At 52.4% G+C, this 24,954-nt stretch overlaps 7 protein-coding genes across 7 annotated transcripts; 4 read left to right on the forward strand and 3 right to left on the reverse strand.

Annotated features, from left to right (window-relative positions):
• Window positions 1-3,330: 3,330 nt before the first annotated feature.
• Window positions 3,331-4,023, reverse strand: N7532_006539 (uncharacterized protein; the record flags this gene model as incomplete). Its single annotated transcript, XM_056619033.1, has 1 exon — window positions 3,331-4,023. One exon carries the CDS (start codon window positions 4,021-4,023, stop codon window positions 3,331-3,333), a length of 693 nt encoding a protein of 230 aa, XP_056475192.1.
• A 5,952-nt stretch (window positions 4,024-9,975) lies between these two features.
• N7532_006540 (ATP-binding cassette glutathione S-conjugate transporter YCF1) lies at window positions 9,976-14,778 on the reverse strand (the record flags this gene model as incomplete). The annotated part of the gene is made up of 4 exons (XM_056619034.1): window positions 9,976-10,394; window positions 10,452-10,606; window positions 10,665-14,416; window positions 14,485-14,778. The coding sequence occupies 4 exons, from the start codon at window positions 14,776-14,778 to the stop codon at window positions 9,976-9,978; spliced, it is 4,620 nt and encodes a 1,539-aa protein (XP_056475193.1).
• Window positions 14,779-15,889: 1,111 nt separating this feature from the next.
• On the reverse strand, window positions 15,890-16,398 carry N7532_006541 (uncharacterized protein; the record flags this gene model as incomplete). Its single annotated transcript, XM_056619035.1, has 2 exons — window positions 15,890-16,302; window positions 16,359-16,398. The coding sequence occupies 2 exons, from the start codon at window positions 16,396-16,398 to the stop codon at window positions 15,890-15,892; spliced, it is 453 nt and encodes a 150-aa protein (XP_056475194.1).
• A 294-nt stretch (window positions 16,399-16,692) lies between these two features.
• Window positions 16,693-17,262, forward strand: N7532_006542 (uncharacterized protein; the record flags this gene model as incomplete). The annotated part of the gene is made up of 2 exons (XM_056619036.1): window positions 16,693-17,026; window positions 17,072-17,262. 2 exons carry the CDS (start codon window positions 16,693-16,695, stop codon window positions 17,260-17,262), a joined length of 525 nt encoding a protein of 174 aa, XP_056475195.1.
• Window positions 17,263-17,659: 397 nt separating this feature from the next.
• Window positions 17,660-18,187, forward strand: N7532_006543 (Rieske (2Fe-2S) protein; the record flags this gene model as incomplete). Its single annotated transcript, XM_056619037.1, has 2 exons — window positions 17,660-17,890; window positions 17,945-18,187. 2 exons carry the CDS (start codon window positions 17,660-17,662, stop codon window positions 18,185-18,187), a joined length of 474 nt encoding a protein of 157 aa, XP_056475196.1.
• A 436-nt stretch (window positions 18,188-18,623) lies between these two features.
• On the forward strand, window positions 18,624-20,611 carry N7532_006544 (putative C2H2 finger and ankyrin domain protein; the record flags this gene model as incomplete). The annotated part of the gene is made up of 2 exons (XM_056619038.1): window positions 18,624-18,675; window positions 18,726-20,611. The coding sequence occupies 2 exons, from the start codon at window positions 18,624-18,626 to the stop codon at window positions 20,609-20,611; spliced, it is 1,938 nt and encodes a 645-aa protein (XP_056475197.1).
• Window positions 20,612-21,034: 423 nt separating this feature from the next.
• Window positions 21,035-23,189, forward strand: N7532_006545 (uncharacterized protein; the record flags this gene model as incomplete). Its single annotated transcript, XM_056619039.1, has 7 exons — window positions 21,035-21,201; window positions 21,257-21,545; window positions 21,609-21,893; window positions 21,950-21,996; window positions 22,051-22,350; window positions 22,417-22,861; window positions 22,926-23,189. 7 exons carry the CDS (start codon window positions 21,035-21,037, stop codon window positions 23,187-23,189), a joined length of 1,797 nt encoding a protein of 598 aa, XP_056475198.1.
• Between the last annotated feature and the right edge of the window lie 1,765 nt (window positions 23,190-24,954).

The following is a 24,954-nucleotide window of genomic DNA, read 5'->3' on the forward strand; positions in this document are numbered from 1 at the left end:
GGGCCGAGGGCATCCGATTAACTCTATACTTTACCCTCAAGTCGGGTTCCCGCGGGTAAGCTACTTTCGATATCCCGCTGCCTCTTCCTCTAGCTGACAGCCCAGGTACTCGACTGCCCCTCGCCCGCTCTGACGGGACGCCAAAAAGGCCGTGCTCGATCGTCGGATCTTGGGGTGTGCTGCCCCGACACGACTAACGTACTAGTTGCAGGGGCCGCTCGGCCAATGCGAAGCCCGTCTCGGGGGTTGACACTGCTGTCTGCTGTCGGGCTATGTTTTCTACGAACCTATCAAGGTGCGGCTTGTGCGTGGCCCAACATCCTGGATCCTGGGAACTCCATCTTTCTAATTTTTTACGCCGTCCACATTGGCCCTTCACTCGTCAGGGTGTTGGTAGATCCTCCTGACAAGACCCGCGGGGTTCGTAGCGGACTTCGCGACAGGAGGGTTCGTCGACGTAATGGGTTCGTGGCTGAAGCTGGACGCCCCTGAGATCAGACCCTCTATCTTCATCAGCCTAGGCCTTCACGAAGAAAATGGGAGATACAAAAATACGTCCGAGTAAAATTAGGGCAAAAAGGTACGGCCGAAGGGCATAGCCGCGGAATGCTACCAAGCTTGACATCTGGTACTGGTATACCCTAATACCTCATACCCTAGGCTAGTAGGGCTAGCACGAATCGAGACGAGGCAGACAAAGAGGTTTTCGCCAAGGGACGTGTGTGATCACCGGGGATGGCCCTCCGGTCGCAAAATGGGTCGAGTAATTATACCCGCCGGGGTTAAGCGCCGTACTTTTCTCTGTTGTGCCCACTGGCGAACCCAGCGCCCCCCACGCTCGTATCTGACTGCTTCTCTGAAGTACCTTAGCCCCCCAACAGTAGCAGTACTACCATACTAACACTCGAGTACTAAGAGTCTGACACTAGAGACTAACACTAGATTAGTCGCCCAAGTGGATGTCGGGCCCAAAGAAAGGGAACATCGATCCAAGCTCCTGTCAGTGCGTCCATCTCCCGGGATTCGCGCCGTGACGGACTCCTGGGACCCGAGGCAACTATTTGAGTTCCCCTAAGCAACTAAGGATTAGTAGATACCCTAGGGTACAATGTAAAGCAACAGAGTAGCACAGGAAGTACTAGGCAAAGGACCATCGATGGTGGCTCCAGTAGCTCCTGAGCTACTGTACTTCAAACTCAACCAACATGCACATACAGTAGAATGGAGTCAATACTGACTTCAAATTCAGACACTGAAGAAGATCTTGCCACTGATCGAGTGCTGCGCCAGATCAAGTATGAGATGCAGCCCGGCGCAAACAATCCGCACCTGCGCATCGTTGGATCCTTCCAATTTTTAAGAGTCCCTTCATCTACCTGATATGACAATTATCGTTTCTGTCCATCTGCATCCGCGCCCCATCGGCCCTTCCCCAACACCCTCTTCCGCGCCCATTATTAGCTCGCGGCTGCGAGTTCTAGCGCCCACTATGGCCCGCCACGCTGCTGTATACGAGGCCTGCCCGCTGCCCACCATGATCGCCTGTGCCGGTGGGCGTCGTTGTTGGTGTAGCCTCCATCAAGTCCACCGCCTCCGTCCTTCTGCATCCAGAGCTTGGACACTGTCAAATTGGAAAGTGCAATCATCATATCACTCGGGCATATCGCCTAGGGTGCCCGCCAGACCAATGGCAACGACCGCACTTCTTCCTCTTTCGAGGCAGTTCGTCGTCTGCCCCGTTTCGGGCTCTTCAAGGACGGTCAGGTACTTCGTTGCTCCTCGTTCCTATTTGTCATAGCCCTCAATATTGAACCCCCCCGATGTCAACCACACTAACGGCGACGGCTTGACGCCGCGAGTCCACCCCACTGCCAGTCGCAAGGGGTTGGTTTCGGAGTCATTGTTTGCGGTCCCCGCAGACCTGCGACCGTTCTGTGCCCCGAGTGGTCAGTGGTGGAGGGCGATTGCCAATTTCTTTTTCTTTCTTTTTCTTTTTTTTTTCTTTTCTTTTTATTTTTTCTTTTGGGGGTTGTTTTTGCTTTTCCCGGTTATTTTCGCCCCCCACCATCCATCAGCAATGCGAAATCGGCCTGCCCGTTGAAATGTCATATTGGCGAGAAAAGGGGCCGCCAACGGGCAGCCGAAAAACCGACGATCATTGGAGTAGATCCAACCGCAGCGCGTCGTCCGCCTATGAAGAATATTATTAGGACAGTCGAAGTGCAGACGTGGACGGGCCTAGGCTCCCGGTCTTGGTCTCGCTCGCTCTGCCAATCATCGTCGCTGGTGTCTGCAACGCTCAGACAGTTCAGCCACAACGTGGCACAGTCTGTACAGCACGTAGTCGCAGCAGGCCATCCTCTGTCCCTCGTATGTACTTCGTATGTACTCCCTCAAGACACAATATGCACCTCCCGCATACAGGCCCGGGTCTGTGAACTTGCCGCGACTTCAGCTGGCGTCGACCACCGCCACACTTGTCCTCGAGCCTACCATCGAGCCTAGATGCCCATCGGCCATCGGGACATTAAAGTGCAGGGAGGGGCCCTGTCAAACCAAGCCCCCGGTCCTGCTGACATGCCTGATGGTGGACGATCTCGGTCCCCCTCCCCCCAAAGTCAGCCACCGCCCCAGGCGTCGTCCGGTTTGTCTCGGACCAGGGGTGAATGTCTGAATGACAAGATAGTGAGGGAGTGACAGGCTTGGCGGTCTCAGAGGTCTGGTGACTGGTGATTGAGTTGGAAGAAGAGCCGTGTTGGGCAAACGTGATGCTGGTCTTGTTCTCTGAATCTCACGCTATCTCAGTGACCAACCCAGAATGGTTTGGTCGAGACCGCCTTTGCCGCCCGATCGAGAAATCGACTGGAAGCCCGGAGATGTTCGGTCGATGGTGATGCAATCACACTGAAACTGTCATGGTGAGGCGCTGGCTTGGCCGGGGTACTGACTGTGACAGCGGACGAGCACTGAGGGGGGTGTGGGGGCGGGAGATGAGATTGTCGTTCTTGCTACGTCCCCACCCGGCTGATTGCGATGGTGGGTGTGCGATGGAGGGGATTGGATTGGATCAGAAGAGCGGATTGTCATTCCTCCTTGATCTGCAGAAGCGTCCTGTCTGTGCCCGTTGCAGTGTGCATTGAAAATGCCAGAGTGGAAACGGCGGTGCGTGATGGCGGGCTGATGCTCACCGCCGAACGAGTATAAACAACACAAAGTACCGCCCTAGACCTCACACCGTGTAGCCTCAGGATACACTTTCACAGAACAATAGACTACGGCCCCCGATTGCGTGGCCAGATGACTTCGTATCGATCGAAGGAAGGGGGCAACTCAAATCAGAGGCCTGGACAAAGGGATGGACGTCTGTTCGCAATCGAGGCCGTCGTTTCCGTGTGCATAGGGGAGCACTCGACAAAGGTACTTAGTGTACTGCTGCGAAAAAGAGTGGAGGCAACCGATCCTGAATGGAATCATCCTTAAGATAGGGGACGAGGCAGGAGGCAGACGACTAGCTCCGTCTCGTATCCTTGACGAATATCCGGATGATCGTTTGCCGTACTCTATTTGATTTCTCGGGACACGCAGACCGGACTGGCAGAGGGGCTTGTTGACTAACGCACCGGAGCATGCAGAACCGGGGCGCCGCACGCACGATCGATCAATGATGCGTAGCGATCGAGCCATGATCGGGCCGACCTCGAGCTGGACGACGCCATACAAGCCTAGGGTTGTCGCTCCGCGGGGCCCGCCGTCCTGGCGCCAGAGTGATTTGACGGGGTGGTTCATGGTCAGCTGGGCTGGTCTGGGATGGGCAATGGATATGCAGTACTTTTGCATATCCAATGAATATCTCAGATCCTCGGGAGGCGGGGTCCACTCACGAGGAAGGATAGGGTCAGAGGCGACGACGCGAAGCCTCCCCAGAAGCCACCGGCCCGCGGATTTCGGTCCGGCGACGCTAGCGCTGTCAAACCGCCCGCATGGCGCTCCACCGGAACCCAGCAAGAGGGTCCTGGCAATCATCGGGGATCGCAGGACCGCTGCTAGAATCTCGTCCGTCTTGAGACACTTGCAGGGGAGCTCAGGTTCGTCTGTTCGTCTCAGGTTTCATCAAGCGATTCTCTCATTTCCTTCCCCTCGAGCAGGACCATCGTATCCAATACGAGGATAAATGGACCACATTGGAGGCCTGGATCATCTCCAGAAGTACTGGAAACCACTAGTTTGGAGTCTGGCGGGCGAGCATGGTCCTAAAGCAGACTACGAGCGAGGAAGATTTTGCAGTGAAGCAGCCAATGCCAATGCAAAACAGGCCTCCTTTCCGCGACCGATGTCCGAGAAAGGAGAACAGCAAGACTGGAGAGGAAAAAGCAATGTGAGACTGCAGGAAATAATTCAAGCGACTCCATAGTGGCCCGGCCCGCGAACCAGTGTCGGACTTGACACGACTACTGGTACCTACATAGATGACGGGCGCTGGAGTACATCCATAGCTTAGGGTTCTACGGTATTGAGTAGTACTCACGGCCTCATAGGTAGGTACCCAACAAGCCACAGGTAGCCGACTAGGGTTCCCCATTCTTGGGGCAGCCCTACTGCAGGTGGTCCCCATTGTTCGGACGTGCAGGTATATTGAATGAAAGGATCGCAGGCGCCGCCTCGACCAGCTACTATCTCTGGCCTTGGGTCGGTATCACCTCGTAACTTGTACCTTAGTACTCTGGTATACTTTTCGACAATGGCCCCGTACGTAATGGCGGTCCTTTTGTCTTCCGGATCGAGCGAGCAGTGCGAAGGATGCGACCTTCTCCCTTGGCCTTGGCCCGTACCACCAGGTCACAGGCCCATCTTCTCGTGTATCCCGTCTAAGCGCTTTGCAGCTTGATATGCCAATGGGACGCTGGGGCTCGCCTCACGCGAACAGACGTTAATCAAATGGTGCCGTGTATTCGGGAGTAGGAAAGGGGAAGAACGCCCAGAGCCCGCCCGCGTGGAACATGACACCTGGTCCTTGCGCCAACTTTACGCCCTCTCACAAAGTACGAAATGAGCGGCCCTTTTTTGCCCTTTTGATGCCACCACTGCTGCACCATGACGCCGCTCCACTTCGCTGCTGGTGGTGGGCCTGGGCCTTGGGATCGGCCTCGCTCCGCAATGTGAACATCGCCCTTGCTTCGCTCATTCAAGAGCCCTGTGCGCCCTTGTCCACATGGACATGCTGCGCAGCGCCATGTGTGAGGACACATGGAGCGATGCTTCGTGATCGAAGGCTTCGATAGCTATAGAGCCTCGCAGGTGCCACCGACATGGACGAGTTTCTCAGAGCTAGCGGGATAGACTCGGCAGAGGCAACCGCTAACAGTCTGTCGGGATACAGCTGAGATCCTGGGAGAACCCGGTGGAGCAGGCTATGGAGGAGAACAAGCCAAACGGGGAGAAGAGAACCAGGACGCAGGATCTGCGTCCCAGTTACCTGGATACCAGCCTTAGACCCGCGCCCACCCACAGCCTCGGGGCGCCAGAGATCCCCCAGCACGGATACACCACTGATCCTCGCATCTCGTCTGGACAAAAAGTCCATTGACCGGCCAATCACCAGCCCCAATCCATCGCACAGTCCATGCTCTAGTCCTCCATGCGGCGATGGTGCAAACTCTCCCCAACGCTAAAAAGTTCCCCGTGGCGGCGTCCAATCTCTTGTCCCAAACGGACCACCTTCATCAAAAGCTTCCTCCTTCCCGGAGAGAACCCACCACGCTGGATGATGTCGCCATGCCATGCATATTTTTCGCTCCGTTCACTGCTCTAAAACCCACCATGAAGCAGGCACCATCCACTCCCAGAGCTAATCGCGCTTTCACCGCACCTGACACAATTTTCCTACTGGCAGAGCTGGAAAAGCTGGCTCAGAGATGCACTGCACTCCAGCCTTCACGCCTGCAACCACGGACAAATTGCTCGAAACAGCGGACGAGATCGTCCCTGAGATCTTCGCGCCTGGTCCCGATCGAAGGGTGCAGCCGACCTGGAGGAGAAATCGTGGCTGAAACAATGCCATTGTGCTGCCAGTTCACTTGGATCTCGTCTAGATCCTTGAATCATACAAACACTTCTTGGAAACCAATGACCGTCCCGAAATGCCCTCCATTCCTAAATTCAAAGCTGGGAGCAAGGGAAGGCAGACGGGAAGGGGCAGAGCTGGCTTCCAAGCCCATTCGTCATGGCTGTTCCCAGCCCCGACACTACGGACTCTAGTGTCCACTTGGCCGGGGAGGCCCGACCCACGCGAGCGATCGGTGGCTGGAGATGAAATGACCGGGCATTCGTGCGAACCCATTCAAAATACCCCATGGTCATGCCGAATACACTACTCAGACTGGCCCGGAAAAGATTTCCTAGCGATGCCTACTAAGGATATACAAATTCTTCAGGGATAAAAGGAACATCACCAGCCTGTTGCGTATCCACAGCGCCCACCGAGCCCCACAGAATATACTACGTGCCTTCATGACACACACCCACCGTTCGTGAAGGGCAACTCGCCCACGCGGGAGATAAAATCGCGCCTGCAGTTGAGATCGAATTCCCAATTCCCCGATGCAAGGCACTCCGGCATCCAGTAGGAAAAAGTCCCACGCCAAGGTGGAGGAACAGAGAGGAGCAAAAGAAAAGCCACAGACCCAACCTTGATTTTCGTGCCCCTCATGAGGCCTAAGCGTCGTTTTCCTGGATCTGGATCCGAAGTCCTGGTTCTCATCGCGGATCATATGCATCCGGATATGCAGCTAGAAAAGAGAGAAACCAAAAGCGGCCCCCCTCTGGTGTGAGCCCCTCCTCCCATACCTATTGTAGTGTTCTAGCGGGTGCAAGGGCAGGGTTGAGGAATGGATCCCACAGTGCTGGGATTGCAGAAATTGGAGCTTCGTACCCGGGGCTCCTGCAAGCCTTGTCCCCGTCCCTGGGCCCGAGACCCATGCAGATCATGACGGGTGCTGCTGAAGGATGTATCTGCAAACGCTGTACAACATCGAGCCTACTGGTATCTACTGTCAGGGCAATTGAGGCAGTCGATCGCGAGGGGAAATATCGTGAGGCTGGTTGGCCTGGGCCCCATGTACTGGGCTCCAGCTAATTCGCCATGAGGAGGATTCACGGACCCCCGCTGTGGCTGCGTCACGATCCTGCTTTCTGTCCTCCTCTGCAGACACAAAGAACTCTACAGAAGGAACCACTCTTTGCTCCTGCAGCTAGAGAGCAAGGTGGAGAGCACCGTCCTGTGTCGGGATTTCCGGTCCTTCATGTACAGCGAAAGTGAATTGTGCGACGTCGCACAAGCACTGTACAGGACAGCCCGCCACACAGCTACAAAATCAAGAGGGAGAGAGGGAAGAGGAGGAAAAGAGTACAGAATGCACAATGAGAAACGCCCATCTATTCGGATATGCTCGGCAGTGAGATTAGCAGAGGGGTTAGGGATTTGCGAGAGGCCGTCAACTGATCTCGCCGTCAACTGATCTCCCCCGCCGTCGCAAATACAGTGATATTTTATTCTCCAAAGCCTCGCACCGGTCCAGGATCGTTGCAGGGACCCTAGTCGTGTGTATGCAAGATCGATCTGCCATCAGATTATGATTTTGGGGACCGAACATGACAGAAGCTGATATTGTGATTTCAACCAGGATCCCAGTTTTGATCCCTGTGATTGGATCATCGGCGCACCCAGACCCATCCACCAAGATCAGTGGACGGCCTCGATGATTCCCCGAGACATTAAGCACTGACCTTCAGCCTGGTCCCCTTGCCTGGATCTTCGATAGCTGAAACGAACCTCCTGCCAGGCGATCGGGGCATGTATCCGCCAGGAAGCAGGGCTAATGGAGGCCCACCTGGTCGCACAGATGGGGTAGGATGTAGGATGTGTTTCTACCTTTCGACCCAGTACGAAGTTCTGCAGTCCATCCTCCTCAGAAATGCAGGAGAGTTGAGTTTGTGGAGGGGACTCCCAGTGGCAACCCAGGAAAACAATCCGATAAGCCCTGGAACATGCAAAACAATATGACATGCGACATTTTGGTGCCACGCGAGATCTGATATATTGACTCGTCTCTCGGGCAAGTGGAGACGAGCACCCATTCGTAATTGTCCAGACTCAGGAACAATGCAAGTAAGCCCGCCAACTGCACTTCATAATCCTGTTACGCCTGCAGCACCAGGTAACGGGAATTGATCCAGCATCCTATAGGAGATGGGTTAGAGCCATGTATGGAGATAGTCCAGAATTTGTGTCACCTAGAAGGGGATGTCCGATTGCATTCGACCAAGAACATCCGGGTGAATTCGCCGTTGGCTGGATATCGAAGTTAATTGCAACCTGCATCGCAAATGATCGTTCATCGAGGTGCTTCTCCTGGATCCCGCATAGACCATAATATCGAGCATAATGCTGTTGTATGCACATCAAAAGAAAGTACATACGGGATCGAATATGCAATTCTATGTAATCCTCGCACCACATGGAGAAGAATTCCTCTCGCAGATACGGGGATACGTGAGCCACCAGCAAGGGGTGGGCCGTTCTGCGTTTGCCACTATTGATTGCGTACAGCAACACCGATATCCCCGTAGAGCTAAAGGCTGAGCCACCCAGCATAGCCATTCTAAGCGACTACATTCATTAATATCTTGATTGAAAAATTTCCCGATTTTATCTTGAATCTAGCTACTTATCCTCGGGAAATCGAATTGCAATGAACACTGTGGGACCGTGGACGTTCTGGCGGTCAGCCCGTGTCCGACTATCTAATGGACTACGTGTAACTGCTGCAGGCGGATGTCGTCGAACTCGGCTCAGATTTCCAGCTGCAAATTTCCAGCAATTCCAAAGCATCTCTAGCAAAAAGAAGGAGATTTCAAACCACTGTGCTTGGTGATTGCTTCTATGTGTTTGAGTGCAGACGCCATGGCGGGCGGACAACTGGCAGGAGTCCTCACCGCTACACCCCAATCCCAAATATATTTAGCACCGACGAGCACTTCGACACTGCAGAGATGAAAATTTTGATATCGATATGTCACCGCCACGTTTGGACTCGGCGCTAATGCAAATAATCACATTGAAAATTGGTTCTTGGGCTCCGGAGGCAGCCATGTCATTCTGTATATGCAAACTACCCTAAGCTAACATTGCTCTGCTGTTGTTCCCCTCCGGACACCGACATTCCGAACTTTTCTAATCTCGCGTATGTGCGTGTGCATGATGCACAACCTTGGAAAAAGCTGAAACGAAGCAAAATAACACTGTACAACGACCGCAATCTCGGCCGCAAGAACAAAGGAGAGCAATAAATTGGAAAAAAAAAAAATACTAGGAGATGATGTAGAGGCCGAAAAGGGAAATATCAAAGCACTTTTTTTTCTTTGTTACCACAGACAGCGCAAACCAATCGCTCCACATCGATCGCGTTGCATTGAGGCGCAAGAAAATCGAGACACAGGAGGCAGAGCACGAACGAAGGGGCAGGAAGAGGGTTGATTTGTGTAAAAAATTACAAACTTTTGTCCATGGTGATGCAAACTTGTGCGGAGTACTGCTGTCAAAGGGGGTTTGGGAATGCGATGACTGGGGTATGTTGCATTCAAAAGATTTTTCTCCCTTCTCCATACTGGCCACATTGGCCACCACCGCCATGCACAGACAACCTGCGCCACAAACAGGGCCGCCCAGATGCAGTTGGAAATGACCAGGGCAAGCAGCGTAAAGGCATGATCCATGCAGGCGGCGTGGGATTGGACAATCAGAAACCAGACTTACCCAACGATCGGCCCGAGGGAAACCAGAGCAGGACCGGATTCCCCGAGCCACTCAAATTGCAGAGGCTTGACGCCTCTATGGGCGCAAACTTGCTGGCTGGAGGCATGCTGCCGTATGACGCGGGAACTCAGTCAGTGCTAGTTGATAGCCGATTGGCTATTACATTATTGCGAGGAGCTGGCGAGACCGTCGCCGTCCAGCAGACCTGCCTCCTTGGCGAGCTCGTAGAAGCGTCCGCCACTCTTGATCAGCTCAGCTGGAGTGTCGAATTCCGCGACCCGACCCTTATCCAGGACCACAATGCGATCGGAGTCGATGATCGTGTTGATCCGGTGCGCAATGGTGATAATAGTACGATCCTGGAAGATGCTGCTGCGCAGAGTGCGCTGGAGCAGTGCGTCTGTCTCCACGTCCACGGCCGCGGTTGCCTCGTCCAGTACCAGGATGTTGCTGGGTGTCAGCAAGGCACGGGCGAGCGAGACCAGCTGACGCTGGCCCTGGCTCAGGTTCGAGCCACCTTCTTGAACCTGGGCGTCGAGTTGACAGTCCATCGCGGCGACGTGTTCCTTGAGTTTAGCGTGGTCTACAAAAAGATGATCAGTTTCTGTACTAGATGCAAGATTAGATGGGATTAGCTTACCTAGGACGCTCCAAAGCTCAGTGTCATCGTGAACGTGGCGAGGGTCCAGGTTGTCACGCAGAGTACCCTCAAACATTGCAGGGTCCTGAGGAATAATAGCCAGACGACCACGGAGGTCGAACAGGCCGATGGTAGACACATCGAGTCCATCAATGCTAGAAGTCGAGTTAGGAAAACAGTGAAGTTGAGGGAATGTGGTAGGGAGTGTCATACCTAATATTGCCATTGGCGGCCTCGATGATTCGGAAAAGAGCCAAAGTAAGAGAACTCTTTCCAGCACCAGTCCGACCCACGACACCGATCTTCTCATGGGGCTTGATGTCGAGGTTGATATCCTTCAACACCAAGTCGAGACCCTCACGGTAACGAGTGCTGTAGTTCTTGAAGGAAACGGCCCCCTGGGCAGGCCAGCCGATGGCAGGACGACGCTTGAAGATGACCTCAGGCGCCTCGCTGGGAAGGTTGGCATACTCGAGCACTCGCTCAACGGACACAATGTTGGTCTCGACCTCGACAGTCTGGCGAACAATCCAGTTCAGGGACTGGGTGATTTGAAGGGCATAGGACATGGCCAGACCAGCCATACCCGCTGACAGACCGCTGCCAGTCGAAACAGAGACAATGGCAAGTCCCGCGGATGCCAGAATGATAACAGAACCGATGAATTCCAACCTCACCGCAAGCCAGCGGTTCGCGCTGATAGACGGGAAGTAGGCGCGCAGATTGGCATCCATGCGCCACTCGTTCTCGAGGGCAAACCGGTTCTCTTGTCGGTATGCACGAATAGTCGAGATACCACCGAGAGATTCCTGGAAATGGGCATAGATGGGACTGCGGGTGACACTGTCCAGCCGTTTCAACTCACGAGAGGTTCGCAAGTAGTACTTCTGGTAGCTGAGATAGACCCAGAGAAGGGGAATAACAAAGAACAGGAAAGCAGGTGTCGCGGTTCCAATGACAACCATGGTGAAAATAGCACGAGCAGAGTTGGCAAACAGCATATTGAAGGTACGGGCAAGGACCTCATCAACACGGTAAATATCGCTGGAGAATCTGTTCAGGATACGACCAGAAGGCGTAGTCTCGAAGAAGTTCATGGGAGAACGGAAAATGGCGAAGGCCATCCGCTCGTGGAGTTTACGCGATGCCTCAATAGAGCAGAAGATCCAAAGAATCAGATTCTGCATGATGACTAGGAGCGAAGAACCCAGTCCGAATGCGAGGTAGATACCGATGAACTTTCCAACACTGTCGTTAGAGCCATTCTCCTCGTTGTGTTCAGTCCAGCTCTTGAGCCAGAAGTTGCCAAGCACTTGAGCAGTCTGCGCAGCCACAAGGGCGAGCAGGTAGAAGGTGACTGCTCCAATATTGCTGTTTTTGGCGTATTCTCCGTAGACGCTCCACTTGACTTTACCCTGCTGTGTGCTTTCCTGGGTCTGTTTGCTCTTCAGCATATTCTCTTCGTCTCCCAACTTACGACGAGGACCCTGCCAGGTCGCAGTGCTAGCTCGGCGCAAAGTGACATGGCTAGTCTTCCGCTGAGGGCTGCGTCCACTCTTAATGGGCACAAGGGATCCTGGCTGCTCTAGCTCTTCGCTATCGGTATCCTCATCGTTTCCAATCACAGCGGTGGAATCAGAGTTACCGGGGCTGGCTAGGCCATCGTCAGATTCCTCAGAGCGCTCGTCGTCCGAGTCAGCCAGGTTTGTCTTGACAAGGTTGAAGATCTCGCCCTTCATTGCCATTAGTTGTTCGTATGTGCCCTTCTCAATGATGGTCTTGTCACGCAAAAGACCGATGAAGTCGGCCTCCTTGAGAACTGTGATAGCATTGGTGGCAAGGATCCTGGTTTTGCCGCTCAGGATACCAGAGCTGCCAAGAACCTTGTTTATGATATGGCGTCCGACATGCTGGTCGACGGCCGAGAGAACGTCGTCAAGAAGGTAGACATCCGCACGAGCGTACACTGCTCTGGCAAGAGTCAAACGTGCCTTTTGTCCTCCGGACAGGGAAATACCACGCTCTCCAACTTCAGTCTGATCTCCGTCAGGCATTATCTTGAAGTCGTCGAGAAGAGCGCAGGCTTCAACTGTGAGATCGTAGAAGTCAGGGTCCCATCGGTGACCAAAAACAATGTTCTCACGAACACTGGCGTTCATTACCCAAGGTGCCTGAGCGACATATGCGACACGGCCCCGCATAACAACTTCACCATGGTTCTTCCAGAGTTCGCCGAGAAGTGCCTGGAGTAGAGAAGACTTGCCAGAACCAACACGGCCAACAATGCAGCTCAGCTCTCCCTTGCGGGCGCTCAGGTCGATATTCTCGAGAACAGGGACTCCAGTGTAACGGTTCCAGGTCCATGAGGCATCACGAACGCGTACGGACTCGTCGCCGACGTGTTCCACGGGGTCCTGGAAAACCACAGATTCGGTTTGCAGTTCCTCTGCCGTAAAGTATTCCATCAGGCGTTTCACAGCCACGGATGATTCAATGACAGAGGTAATAACCATGGGAAGGATCGACAGAGGGAATGTGAGTAGGTTGAAGAGAGTTAAGGCAGGGAAAACGATTTCGGTCGTCAGGGGCTTGTCGCTAGTCAAGACGAAGACAGTGAAGGTCGAGCAGGAGACAAGGAACGGAGTAGATTGCCAGGTGAAGTTCGCGATGGACTGCGTCGCACCGATTTTCCGGAGCGTGTTCAGTTCAAGATCGTTTCTGATATGACTGAGCTTATTCATGAATGCTGTGTTCCAAGCATAGAGCTTGATGCTCTTGATGTTGTTCAGAATCTCGGTCATCAGACGCGTACGCGAGTCTTTGTTTTTCATCTGAGTGATCTGGAGCTTCTTCATCATGCGGGCGATGACGCCGTTAAGAGGAATCATAAGAATCATGACACCCACACCGGCGAACATACTAGGGCCCAGGAGCTGGTAGAGAGATACCATGCAGAGAGTGATCTGGAACGGAGCAGATAAGAGCTGCGTGCCAAATTGAGTCAGATCAGAAAGACGTTGCTGGTCGACAGCCATATGGTTGACAATATCTCCAGTGGTCTTCGACAAACGGCCCTCGCAAGAAAGGCGGAGTGCCTTGGAGTAGATCAGAGCAGTTAAAGACGACTTCACGCGCATTCCGGTATCGAAGGCGCGCTGGAAATACTGATGAAGACAGCTGGTCTGGCACACCGACACGACAAACATGGCCAAAGCAATGACAACACCCCTGATCACAGGCTGCGGGTCCGGAGAACGGTATGAGTCGATGAAGGCGATAAGGTAGCGCAGCAGCTGCGGCTGAACAAAAGCGAGGATATCGCTTCCCGATTTGATGATCGAACCACGAAGGTATGGTCCGCCAAAGGCCTTGAAGAGGGCAATCCACAAGGACGGCTTCTTCTTTTCGAGCTCCTGCTCCCATGCCTGGCTCAGGTCATCGAGTGTGGAACGGGTGGTATCGCGACGACGCAGATTCCACAAATCGTCCTGAGTGAGATAGTTCTGATAACCAAACTTCATCATGGGCGTCATCCAGCTGAAAGTAAGGACCGAGAAGATATCGGCATAGTTGTAGGGACATTCGTCTTCATCGCCCAGGGCGTCATAAGCGCTCTGCTTCTTCGGAACGAAATATTCCAGAACGAATTCCAGCAATCCCAGTCCCAGGCTGATGTTGACGCAGACAAAGAATAGAACCTGGTCCACATAGTCCTTGCGATCGACGAGCGAGTGGAGCTTGACGGCATTGGCGATAAGGAAAAATAGCCAGTAGAAGAGGACGACACCGTTGGGCTGGCGGCTTCGCCAATGCTCGTAGTATTGCACTGCAAAGATTACACCCTGCGAGGCCAAAGTGAGGATCGTAGACCAGAACCGGAAATCAGCAAAAAAGGTTTTCGGTTGGGTTTCGGCTTGCAAAGCGGCCTGCAGGGCAGTGACGAAAATCAACGACGCGATAACGACCTGCAAAAGAAAGATCTGTTAGCAATAGCCATCATTGATGGACGAGGCTATGGGAAAGATCGACAAACCAGCTTGGCATAAAAGTGCCAGTTCTTCGAGACGGGTTGGGGGATGCGCTTCTTCAGCAAGAGCCACAACGCACCGGCGCCAGCCAGCGCACCCCAAACGGCTGTTGCGGCCACGATCGCATCGACGAAGCATGGAGTAAGGTGAAATCCACGCGGACCGAGGGGGCCCCAGCCCTCAGCATCGCTGCAGAAGGCATGTTGGGGGCGGGGACGGAAGGCCGACTCTAGGTGCGACTGAGAGTGATTCCCCGGATGGGAGTCCCCCAGGACCACCTGGGAATTGCCATCTAACATTCTTGTTGTCATGCAACAGGACTGGTGTGTCCTTCTGGGTTGCGCAGGCAAGCAAAGAAGACGGGGACGGCGGTGTCGGGGAGCTTTGCAGTCTGCTTAGTAAAATCCGAGCTTCTGACGCTTTCCAAATTCCGCAAATCCGGGCGGCCCCACTCACTGGATTCGTCCCCACTCCGCGTTGTAACATGCGCTGGAGCTGCGCAGGCGAGAATTGCTTTTGATGTGCCCCAGAAACGGTTTCCTACGAATGAGTACTTACACACAATTACAGTTGACTAATTTAATCTAGTAATGTGTTTTCTTAGGATGTTTGTCCAGTGACTCACTGATTTACAACCGGAATACGACTTCTGAGATCACGTGATATTGACTGAACTCGGCGATAAAAGTGACCGAATGTCCGAGCGTCCATTGCGTACTGTGTCAGCACGTACGAGCCAAGATAAGTTGGAAAATTTGTGAGCAATGGATAGCCTCGAAGCTCTCAGGTATCTTGTTAGGGCTCGAGCTTGATTTAACTTCCAAATAATGGTCAAATTTGCTATATTATCCATGCATTGATGTTGCAGGGAGACGGTGCAGTTTACAAGCCGACTGGGATGGTGTGCCTTTCCTGCAGTGCTTCGAGGGCCCGTATATCTGCGAAACCAGCCCTCAGCTTTCCACCACCAGCAATGCTTAGACAAGCAGGTAGTACAAACACGTACTTTTTACCATTAGATCTATTTCCCCAGATCATCTCAGTTCTTAAAATGCTTGTCCAACGCTACTGTCCAACGAGAATCTGCGAAATTGGTGGCTGCCGCGCGACAGCGATGACGCAATGTGCCAATTAATTACGTGTGTGCATCAGTCAAAGAAAACATGGACATCTCGACCTATTACTACATCTTTATGATTTCATGTGGTCGGAATTAAAAAACAGCGCGTAAGATCGCAACGGCATTTTGCGGCTTAGAAATCGATACGCATTCTATTCTCGGTTGGGTTAGTTCATGGCCCGCAGCTTGGCCCACAGGCCGGGCCATGTAAGCCCGTTTAACACCTGTGAGCCAAAATGTACTAAATCAGCCATCAAAGATGCGATACCCCGAGGCGAACTGGTGGCCTTTCAATTTGTCGATCTCATTTCTTTGGCGTCTTCAGCTGGCGACCACACTCTCTGAATGGTAGTTAGAAATTCATCGTTAACAGCAAACCCTTTTTGCTTCAGCGTTTCGATGAACTTAAATATGCGCTTTCGGTCGGGATTTCGTGCCATTTGCATTCCGATAGTGTACAATGTCGGGACGAGGAAATTGGCTTCTAGGTCAAGATACTCGACAGATGTCTCGGCATGGTGTAACGCAGTAATGGTTTGGCCATAGCTCATTTTCAGCGGCATCACAGGCAACTCGCATGCAATGGGTAGCCACGCGGATTTGCGCGTACGCCTAGCGAATCGATGTCGGAACACCCACGAACCGAACTTGAAACGACCAACACCGCCGGTCCTCACATCGAAAACAACGGAAATAGCAAAAACTAGCAGAAATAGCGAACCGGTCGTTGCTAGTCGACCAAGGGCGACCCTACCGAACCCACAAATGTTCGGAGGATCAACCAGCGAATGGCCTGCATGGCAGATGCAGATGGAAAATAAACTGCGAGTGGATGGTACATGTTTTACCTCCCCATTGGATCAATGTGCCTATATCTATTCACGATTTGAAAAAATGGCACTAAAGAACACGACCACCTTCACGAGAGAACGACGAACAAACGGAACCCCAGAAGATTTGCTCACGTATCTTAACCGAATCTATGGGAACCCGAATGTGGAAGCGAGGGCGATTCAACTATTATACACACTCAAGCAGAAGATGAATCAGCCATTTGAAAAGTACTTACCTAGTTTCGAGCGCGAATTAGCTGATGCTGGTGCACTACAATGGCCTGATAATGACTTATGCCTCGGTTCTCTACACTATGACGATTGGAGACGATGCTCTCAGGTCATACTCTTCATCCTACGAAGTATCGTCTTCAGTGGCAAAGGCCTTGGCAGGAGTAATTGCCTCTTCATCGAGCAAAGCCACCCATACCAGCGAAGGCTCAGGCAGAGCCAGTTCATCGGCGTCCACAAGGGCCATTGCTGGTGGAGTTGTCGGAGGCTTGATTGGTGGTGCTGCTATCACCGCTACAGTCATCATTTCCTACCTTCGCAAGAAGAAACGTCAACAGAAGCCAGACGGTCTCAAGGGGATTCGTGGGAGATGGCTATGAGTCCTTTCCGGGAGACAAGACCGCTCAGCTGCGTTGGAAAAGGAGCAGCAACCAGTTCCTCCCACTGAAGTTGAAGCGAACGAGCTATCACATAGTATGGCAGAGGCGCCGGGGAGCGATACCAATACGGTGACAGACGAGATGGATTCTAAAACCTTCATTGCAGAACTGACAGTTCCTAATGAGGACGCTTCGGAACACAATTACAATCCGAAGTGACGTGACAAAGTCCGAAGCCTCTTGTCTTTCTCATCACCCCATTGGCTGCACGCACATGTCTTTTGCAGCAAGGTGCGATGTGTTTTACTTTGATCAATGTATTTGATAGTCACGATTCCCAGGCGATAGTGACGGGCTGCCCATCGTCGATTGAGAATTGCATTTCTAGCTTGTAATGTGGATCAGATAAATTATGACGCCTTTGAATATCATGTGTCTCAGCTTTCGCGTATCATCGTCGAAATACTCATCTTTCACAACACTTTCTCACGGCCGGGGGTCTTGTTTTCGCCATCCGGAAAATCGTGACCGATCGGAACGGCTATAGAATTAAGCATTCGCCGATCCGGGGTACTAATACCCGATGGTCTTGAGCGCAACCTTCTATACACCCACCATGGAAGTATCGAAGGAGACAGCAAAATCAGATGAATGGCATCTAGTTGGCCGGGTATCTTCATTCCCAGATATTGGCCTGGAGGAAAAATGCCGAGTCTTGCCTGGATGTACGATCAAAAGTATCCCCAAAACAGAAGACCCTGAGAAAAGCCGGGCGAATCGGTTATCAGATCTAGATGATCAAGTGCTTGTTTTCAAGTACAAGGGGTTCCTGCATGCCATTGACAATGTATGCCTGCAATAACTACTCGTGGTCTTCTGGTTCCAAGCTAACGTAGCTCAGCAATGCCCGCATTCCTCGTTTCCGCTTAAGCAAGGCAATGTTTTCGACATTGAAGATATTGGTGCTGGAATCCGGTGCTTTAGACATGGCTGGAAGTTTGACCTCTTCACTGGAAAGGGCGACCGTGGCCCACACAAGTTGAGTTTGTGGGATATCGATCTGCGGGATCCTTCATCTGTACCTGATGGCAGGTCCTCGAGTAATGACAAGGAAGTGTGGGTCCGAAGACACGCGCAAGTCTGACAAGGCATGCTTAATGGAGTTCCCGATAAACGTTTGACTCAGACATTTGAATAAAGCAAGTGCCGTTAATGTGTCGTAGATAGTCCGACTTTCATACCGCATCAAAATGACGCCGAATTAAGAGAATATTTGTACTCTGGCTCGCCATCCAGTGATTCCTGGAACCATACGGTCGCCATGCATGAATATGAAGAGCCTCATTTAGATGGCATGTGTAATAGCCCTATTAGTCATTCAACGTAGCTGAACTTGCACGATAAATTCTGACGCAGCCTCGTAAAACGAGGATTGACACACGATGAGTCAAAGAGGCTGTGATGTCTTGGAAGAGCGCCGCCCCACTGCGGCGCATAAAACCAGCGATGCCGCCCGGCAGTAAGACCACCGGCGTCATTGGAGGGGCTCAAGCATTCCGACATTCTGCACCTCACCAGCCATGGCTGCCAGTGATTCTCGGATCGAGGAGCTCCTCAAGAGACCTCTCTATGGTGAGCGATTCTGCAACCGCGATCTCCTTTTCTCTCGCTGACTCGCGCAGTCTATGATCTTCCGCAGGAGCTTCTCGCGACCTTGACCGCGAAAAATGCGAATGAAGCAGTCGCCGAACAGACGCCCGAATCAACACCCCAAGACCTTGAACTCGCGGCGCAGGAGTCTGCGATCGCAACTTCGACATCATGCTCCCTATGCAATGTCGCCTACCGTAATGTCGAAGAGCAGCGCAGCCATGTCCGATCCGATCAGCATCGATATAACTTGAAGGCCCAACTGCGGGGCAACACACCACTGGACGAGGCTCAATTCATCAAAGCGATCGGGGAACTTGATGAGTCTATATCCGGATCGGAATCGTCAGAGTCTGAAGAGGAAGAAGCCGAGGGGGATGCCGACACAACACTCACTGCGTTGCTGAAGCGACAGGCCAAGCTCGCCGAGCCAAACGAGGAGGCGACCACCGTGAAAGGCGGGACAGCCAAGCAGCCACTGTTCTGGCTGTCGAGCTCCGGTATCCCCTCGAACAAGTCATTGGGAGTGTACCGGGCAATCTTTTCGGACGTGGAACAGGATGAGCCGGGTCACTTGGTGGAAACACTACGGAGAAAACAATTAGCCCCCGTCAAGGCGCGAACGAACAACGCCCAGGCCCAACAAAGCCCTTCGGATTCGAGTCCCCACATGTTCATGTGCATGATTGGTGGTGGCCATTTTGCCGCTATGTTGGTATCACTCGCCCCGGAGCTTCATCGCAAGCAAGGAGGCGTTGAAGAAAGACAAGCTCGAGTGATTGCACACAAGACCTTCCACCGGTATACTACCCGACGCAAGCAGGGTGGATCTCAATCTGCCAGTGATGCATCGCGAGGTGCTGCCCATTCGGCCGGTTCTAGTCTGCGTCGCTACAATGAAGCAGCTCTAGAAAAAGACGTTCGCGATCTGCTAGCGGATTGGAAGGAGATGATTGATACCGCTGAGTTGCTGTTTGTCCGAGCTACGGGCAAGACAAACAAGAGGATTCTTTTCGAGAAATATGACAATCATGTACTCAAGCAGAATGATCCTCGGCTGAGAGGGTTCCCTTTCAACACCCGAAGAGCAACGCAGGGGGAGCTTATGCGATGCTTCAAGGAGCTGACCCGTATCAAGGTCAGTGAAATTGACGAAGCTGCACTTGCTGCCGCTGCAGCTGCCGAGGCCAAGAAGAAGGAAGATTCAAAACCATCAACGCCACGTCCGCAGCCGCAAAAGCCGAAGCTGTCCAAGGAGGAGGAAGAGGCTTTGTTGCATACCTCGCAAATTCAAGCTCTCATTCGCCGCTCCAAGGTCCCTGCCCTGATGTCCTATATCTCAAACAACTCCATTCCTTCTTCGTTCACATTCACGCCTGCCGACTCACCTCAGAACTTCCGTTGTCCGACCCCTCTCCATCTTGCCGCAAACTCGAACGCCCCTGCTGTTGTTGCCGCACTCTTGACAAAGGCCGGAGCAGATCCAACCTCTATCAACAACGAGGGACGTACCCCATTCGAATTAGCTGGTGACCGTCCGACGCGTGACGCTTTCCGTGTTTCTCGACATGGGCTGGGTGAATCGAAATGGGATTGGAATGCCGCCAAGGTCCCGTCGGCTGTGTCTAAAGCAGATGCTGATAGTCGCGCCGAGCGAGAGCGCAGGGATGCCGAGGAGGAAGAGAGTAAGCGTCGCAAGGCTGACCTGGAACGCCTTAAGAAAGAAGATGCCGAACGAGAAGCCCATCAGAGGACCAGCAAAGGTGGTCGGACGCTTGGAGCAACAGTGGAAAAGACCGCCGCAGAGAAACGCGAAGAGGAGACTCGAGGCATGACACCAGAGATGCGAATGCGATTAGAGCGAGAACGACGGGCGAGAGCTGCTGAAGAGCGCTTTCGGAGGATGCAGGGTAATTGAGCACGATTTTTATGCCTTCGTCAATCGGCGTCCAGCATTGATTAGCATAAGAAAATAGATCTGTACAGGAACAATTATGAGCAATGAAATCCAGTGATACAAACCCTTGGGAGCCGCCTGCCTTTGCTTTCATAATATCACCTTAGGGTAGTCTCGAGTCACATGCTGGGCTTGAGGCGGTCGTCGCCAGCCAAACCATTCACTGTGGCAGCCTGGCCTCCTCTTTTTCTTCCCACAACTCGCCGCCTGTTGCTTTCTGCATCGCCAACTCTCTTTCGTGTCCCCTCGTTCTCTCGAGCTTTCATTCCAGAGGCTCGAAGTAATCAACCGGTACCGAGTTCTTTCTTTTCTCTCACCTCACTTCGTCCTCCCTTCCCCCCTTATCTTTCAGCACCCTCCCTGACAGTACAATAAACTGCCGAAATGTCGCGGCGGCCCCGGTCGCGGTCGCCCTCCTCTTCCTCCCCGGTGAGGGGTGAAGGAATGGTGGTGGGCACCTTGGTTCTAAGGAACTCGGCCACCAAGCTGTTCTGCGAACAGCCAGTCTACAGCGAGACTGAGATTTTGGCTGGCCGAGACCGCCATCTATGGTACATCACGCTACCTGAAGCATCCTTGTCAGGCTTAATTCTAACAGGATTGCAGCCACATGCATGTCATCGACGTCTATGCATCGCACTGCCATTTGCGATTCTACACTGTCCTCTTCAACGAAGGGGATCCTACTGGACCAGTGCCTCCAATGGTCTATGCACAGGATGTTTCCAGAAACGGAACCAGGTGGAATGGGATTCCAATGGAGCAGGGGAGCACCGTGCTACTTGGTGACGGCGATCTGCTTGCAATCGGACCCGGGCGTTCCACCATCCAATTCCATGCACGGTACCCCTGCCCTGAGCCTCGATTTACCGAGCTTGAGAATAGTGAGATGAGGGTGAGTAAAAAGATGATCGAATCAGCAGATGAATTTGACAGGAAGTTCTGATAACGTGAATAGGAATTCGAGGATGACTATGAGGTGTCTCCACGCAGGCTGGGCGTCGGTGCCTTTGCTAACGTCCACGTGGCTATCAAAAAAGCCAGCGGCAAGCAGTTGGCTTGTAAGATTGTCCGTGTCAAGTCCTCCCATGACAAATCGCCTGCAGAATCCGGAGAAGGAAAGTTCCACCGATTCCTCGAAGTTGGCAAGCTCGGTTCCAACCAAGCTTCAGGTCAAACAACACCGGAGGAGAAAGTTCCACGCAGTCAGCGGGAATCCCAGATCCTTCTCAAACTCTCTCATGTGAATTTTCCTTGTCTCTGCCCTTTTCCGTACCAGCTGGACTAATTATCACACAGCCGAATATCGTGACCGTGCACAACGTCTTCCGATCTCCCCGAACAATGTGTGTAGAAACAGAAACAAAGAAATCATTGATGTTACGCTAACAATTCACCAGTTACATATTTTCTGAGATGATCACAGGCGGGGATCTCTATTCCTTCATCCGGTCGAAAGGGCAAAGGGGACATCTCGATGAGCTCGCCTCAGCTAAAATCACACACCAACTCCTCTTGGCCGTTGATTACTTGCACGATCAGGAAATCGTGCACAGAGACATCAAGCCGGACAACATCCTTATGGATATTGTCGGGCAGGACTATCGGGTGGTTCTGACAGACTTTGGCTTGGCAAGGGTGGCCAACTCGCCAGACAAGAGAATGTCCGCTTCGGTCGGGACCTTTGATTACGCCGCTCCGTAAGTGTCCCCCCGCCCCTCACCTCCTATAGAGAATGAGTTCTTATTTTAACATTTCGCAAGTAGGGAGATTCGACGATATTTCGATTATCACGGACGCCGCAAGCATAGTTATACAAAGGCCGTCGACATGTGGGCAGTCGGTTCTGTGACAGCAGTTCTTCTGACTGGAGAATACCCATTCAACAGCGAGAGAGAACTGATCCAAGAACAAGTCGATGATCTAGTATGCAGTATGCGCAAAGCCGAACTCAGAGTCCGGGTGATAGAATTCGTCACCAGCCTGCTCATCCTGGATGAGGTCGAGCGTATGAATGTGAAGGAGGCCCTACGACACCGCTGGCTTACCGAACCGGCCACCGAGACGAAAATCGCCGAGTGCTACGCGAATGGTACGAAACACTGGACACCGGCCCAGCGGACTGAATCCTCCTGCGTTATTCTGCGAACTGCTCCGCCAAAAAAGTCAGCAGACAAACCGCGCGATCATGTTCCCGAGACCCCAGAGCAGGTTAGTACTTACCGCAGCCAGTCTTGCCCAGAGCCCCACAAATTTATCTGACTCTCTTCCAAAGGAGCTGGAAAGTAGTCCATTCTTCACGGTTGAATATCAAGCGAAAAGAATACGAATTCCTACGAAAAGAGCCCTCGACACACCGGATACAAAGCTGCGCAATATTCTGTTCATGGCATCACAAAGCATCAGCCAGTCAGCGCATACTCTATCCTCTGGTGAGAAGACAGACGAGGTTTACGAAGAGGTGGTCAATTCAGTCACCGGCAGGAAAAAGAGATGTATCTATGGCTGGGAGGTGGATGAGCTAGCGAAATGGGTTTAGTGAGTCATGAAAGGAAGGATGATACCCCCTTCCTTACTCCGCACCAGTTAGCCTCGATGCCATGGTTTGCCATTGGTGCTTTTCTGTCTTGTTTCTTTCTTTGTTTTGTTTCCAGGTCAGTATTCTTACCCCAAGGACCTTGAATGAAACTCTAGACTTACCTTATGATGAAGCGCACCATTTATCGTAAGCTTTTTCCGAGTCAACATCGATACGGTAAAGGTTCATATATCAGAGGCTTTATGCTCTTGGTTCCGACTCCGACATTTTATTCCATGATATACCAGCAAGCCTTGGTATATCCTCGCCAAGGTATTTCTCAACCCACGGCTCTACTTGAACCGTCTTAAAGGGAAATCCAAATCCAAAATATCTTCAAGGTATTATTAGGAGGTCCTCATTCGGAGAAACATCCTATCTAGACCCATGGACAAACTGCACACCCGCGTGGTCGTTGGATTCTCGGGTGTTTAGTGAGGCAAAAAAAAAAAAAAAAAAAAAGGCTCTCCAGACATGGCCCGAGAGATTCGTGGAGTATAATCTATGGTAGGTTAGTCCGAAAGCCGGAAATGTCTCCTCTACGTCCCATGGTTTAGTTGGCTGCCTGCTATACCGAGCAGCCAGGATGAGTGTAGTGGCGTAGTAAGCGCACGCAATTGCTCGGTTCCAGGCCTGCCACTGCCAGCAGCTGACAAACAGAGCATTACACTCTCGATCGCAAGAGAAGAAAGGCCAACTCGGCACTTCCCCAGGACGATATGTCTCTTGAATCCCAAACAAATAATTGATCCCATGTCTCACCAGGTTGCCATGGTATCAAGGGAATCAATAATAATAACAATCAACGCAAGTGGCAAGATCCCCTTAAAAAGGCACATATCCTTATAGGTCCAGATGTTGACAAGGAGTCGTGAGTTTCCAGCGGAACCCCTTCTATTCTGGCGACCTTGAGAAGGATTCAGTGCCAAGGAGGGAAATCCACCTTTCCACCTACAGGAGGTTCTCATGATCAATAGATCGTTGCGAATACCCACTGTGGCAATGGAGGGTACCCTCGAAGAAAGCCCTTGGGTGCATGGTGAGCTGGAGGGGGGCGAATGTAATCCATTGGCTGTGCCTTGTTGGGCTGAGCTGAGGGCCCTGTGCTGCCTGTGTGCCTATTTGCGGGCATTACCCCTAGATGTCTAGGGTTGGGTGAGTGGCCACCAAGAAGGGCATCTCGGTTGAGGGGGTTCAGTGGAGTGTCAGTGTGTGATGGGATTGGTAGGTTCAGTTGGGAAAGGAGTGCCCTCCTGTCTCGATTGTGGATTGGTCTTCACGGTCCACTGGAATCAATGAGGTCACACATTGAAGAGTCAGGAGTGGGTCATTGGGCTGAGATGTCTTATCGAAGGTGCTTTCGAGTCCGACGGTCGTTGTCGAGGTCCGAGTGCATTCGATACTTTTCGATTATGGTTTGATTCGCCGCTTTGACGATGTGTATTGACAAACAGGTTCGTCAACTGACCGAGGTTTGGACAGACAGCCGTTGGTGTTATTGGACGAAGCTGCATGAAATCAGCGCAGATCCACAAGATGATTCCGAAGGGATATCGAAAAAAGCGCAGCCTGTGATTCCAACATCTCTGTCTAGTGAGACCCAGCAAAACTCACAGAAATCCACATTGGACCCAATTCCCTCAGCTGGTCCAGCTAAAGGAACAAAGATCAAGGCCGGTTGTCAATCAGTAGAGGCCTGACGATCACCTGTCACAGCCAAAGAATG

Source organism: Penicillium argentinense (assembly GCF_028826775.1).
Source record: "Penicillium argentinense strain IBT 30761 chromosome Unknown utg000005l_segment0_segment0, whole genome shotgun sequence".
NCBI classification, from domain to species: domain Eukaryota; kingdom Fungi; phylum Ascomycota; class Eurotiomycetes; order Eurotiales; family Aspergillaceae; genus Penicillium; species Penicillium argentinense.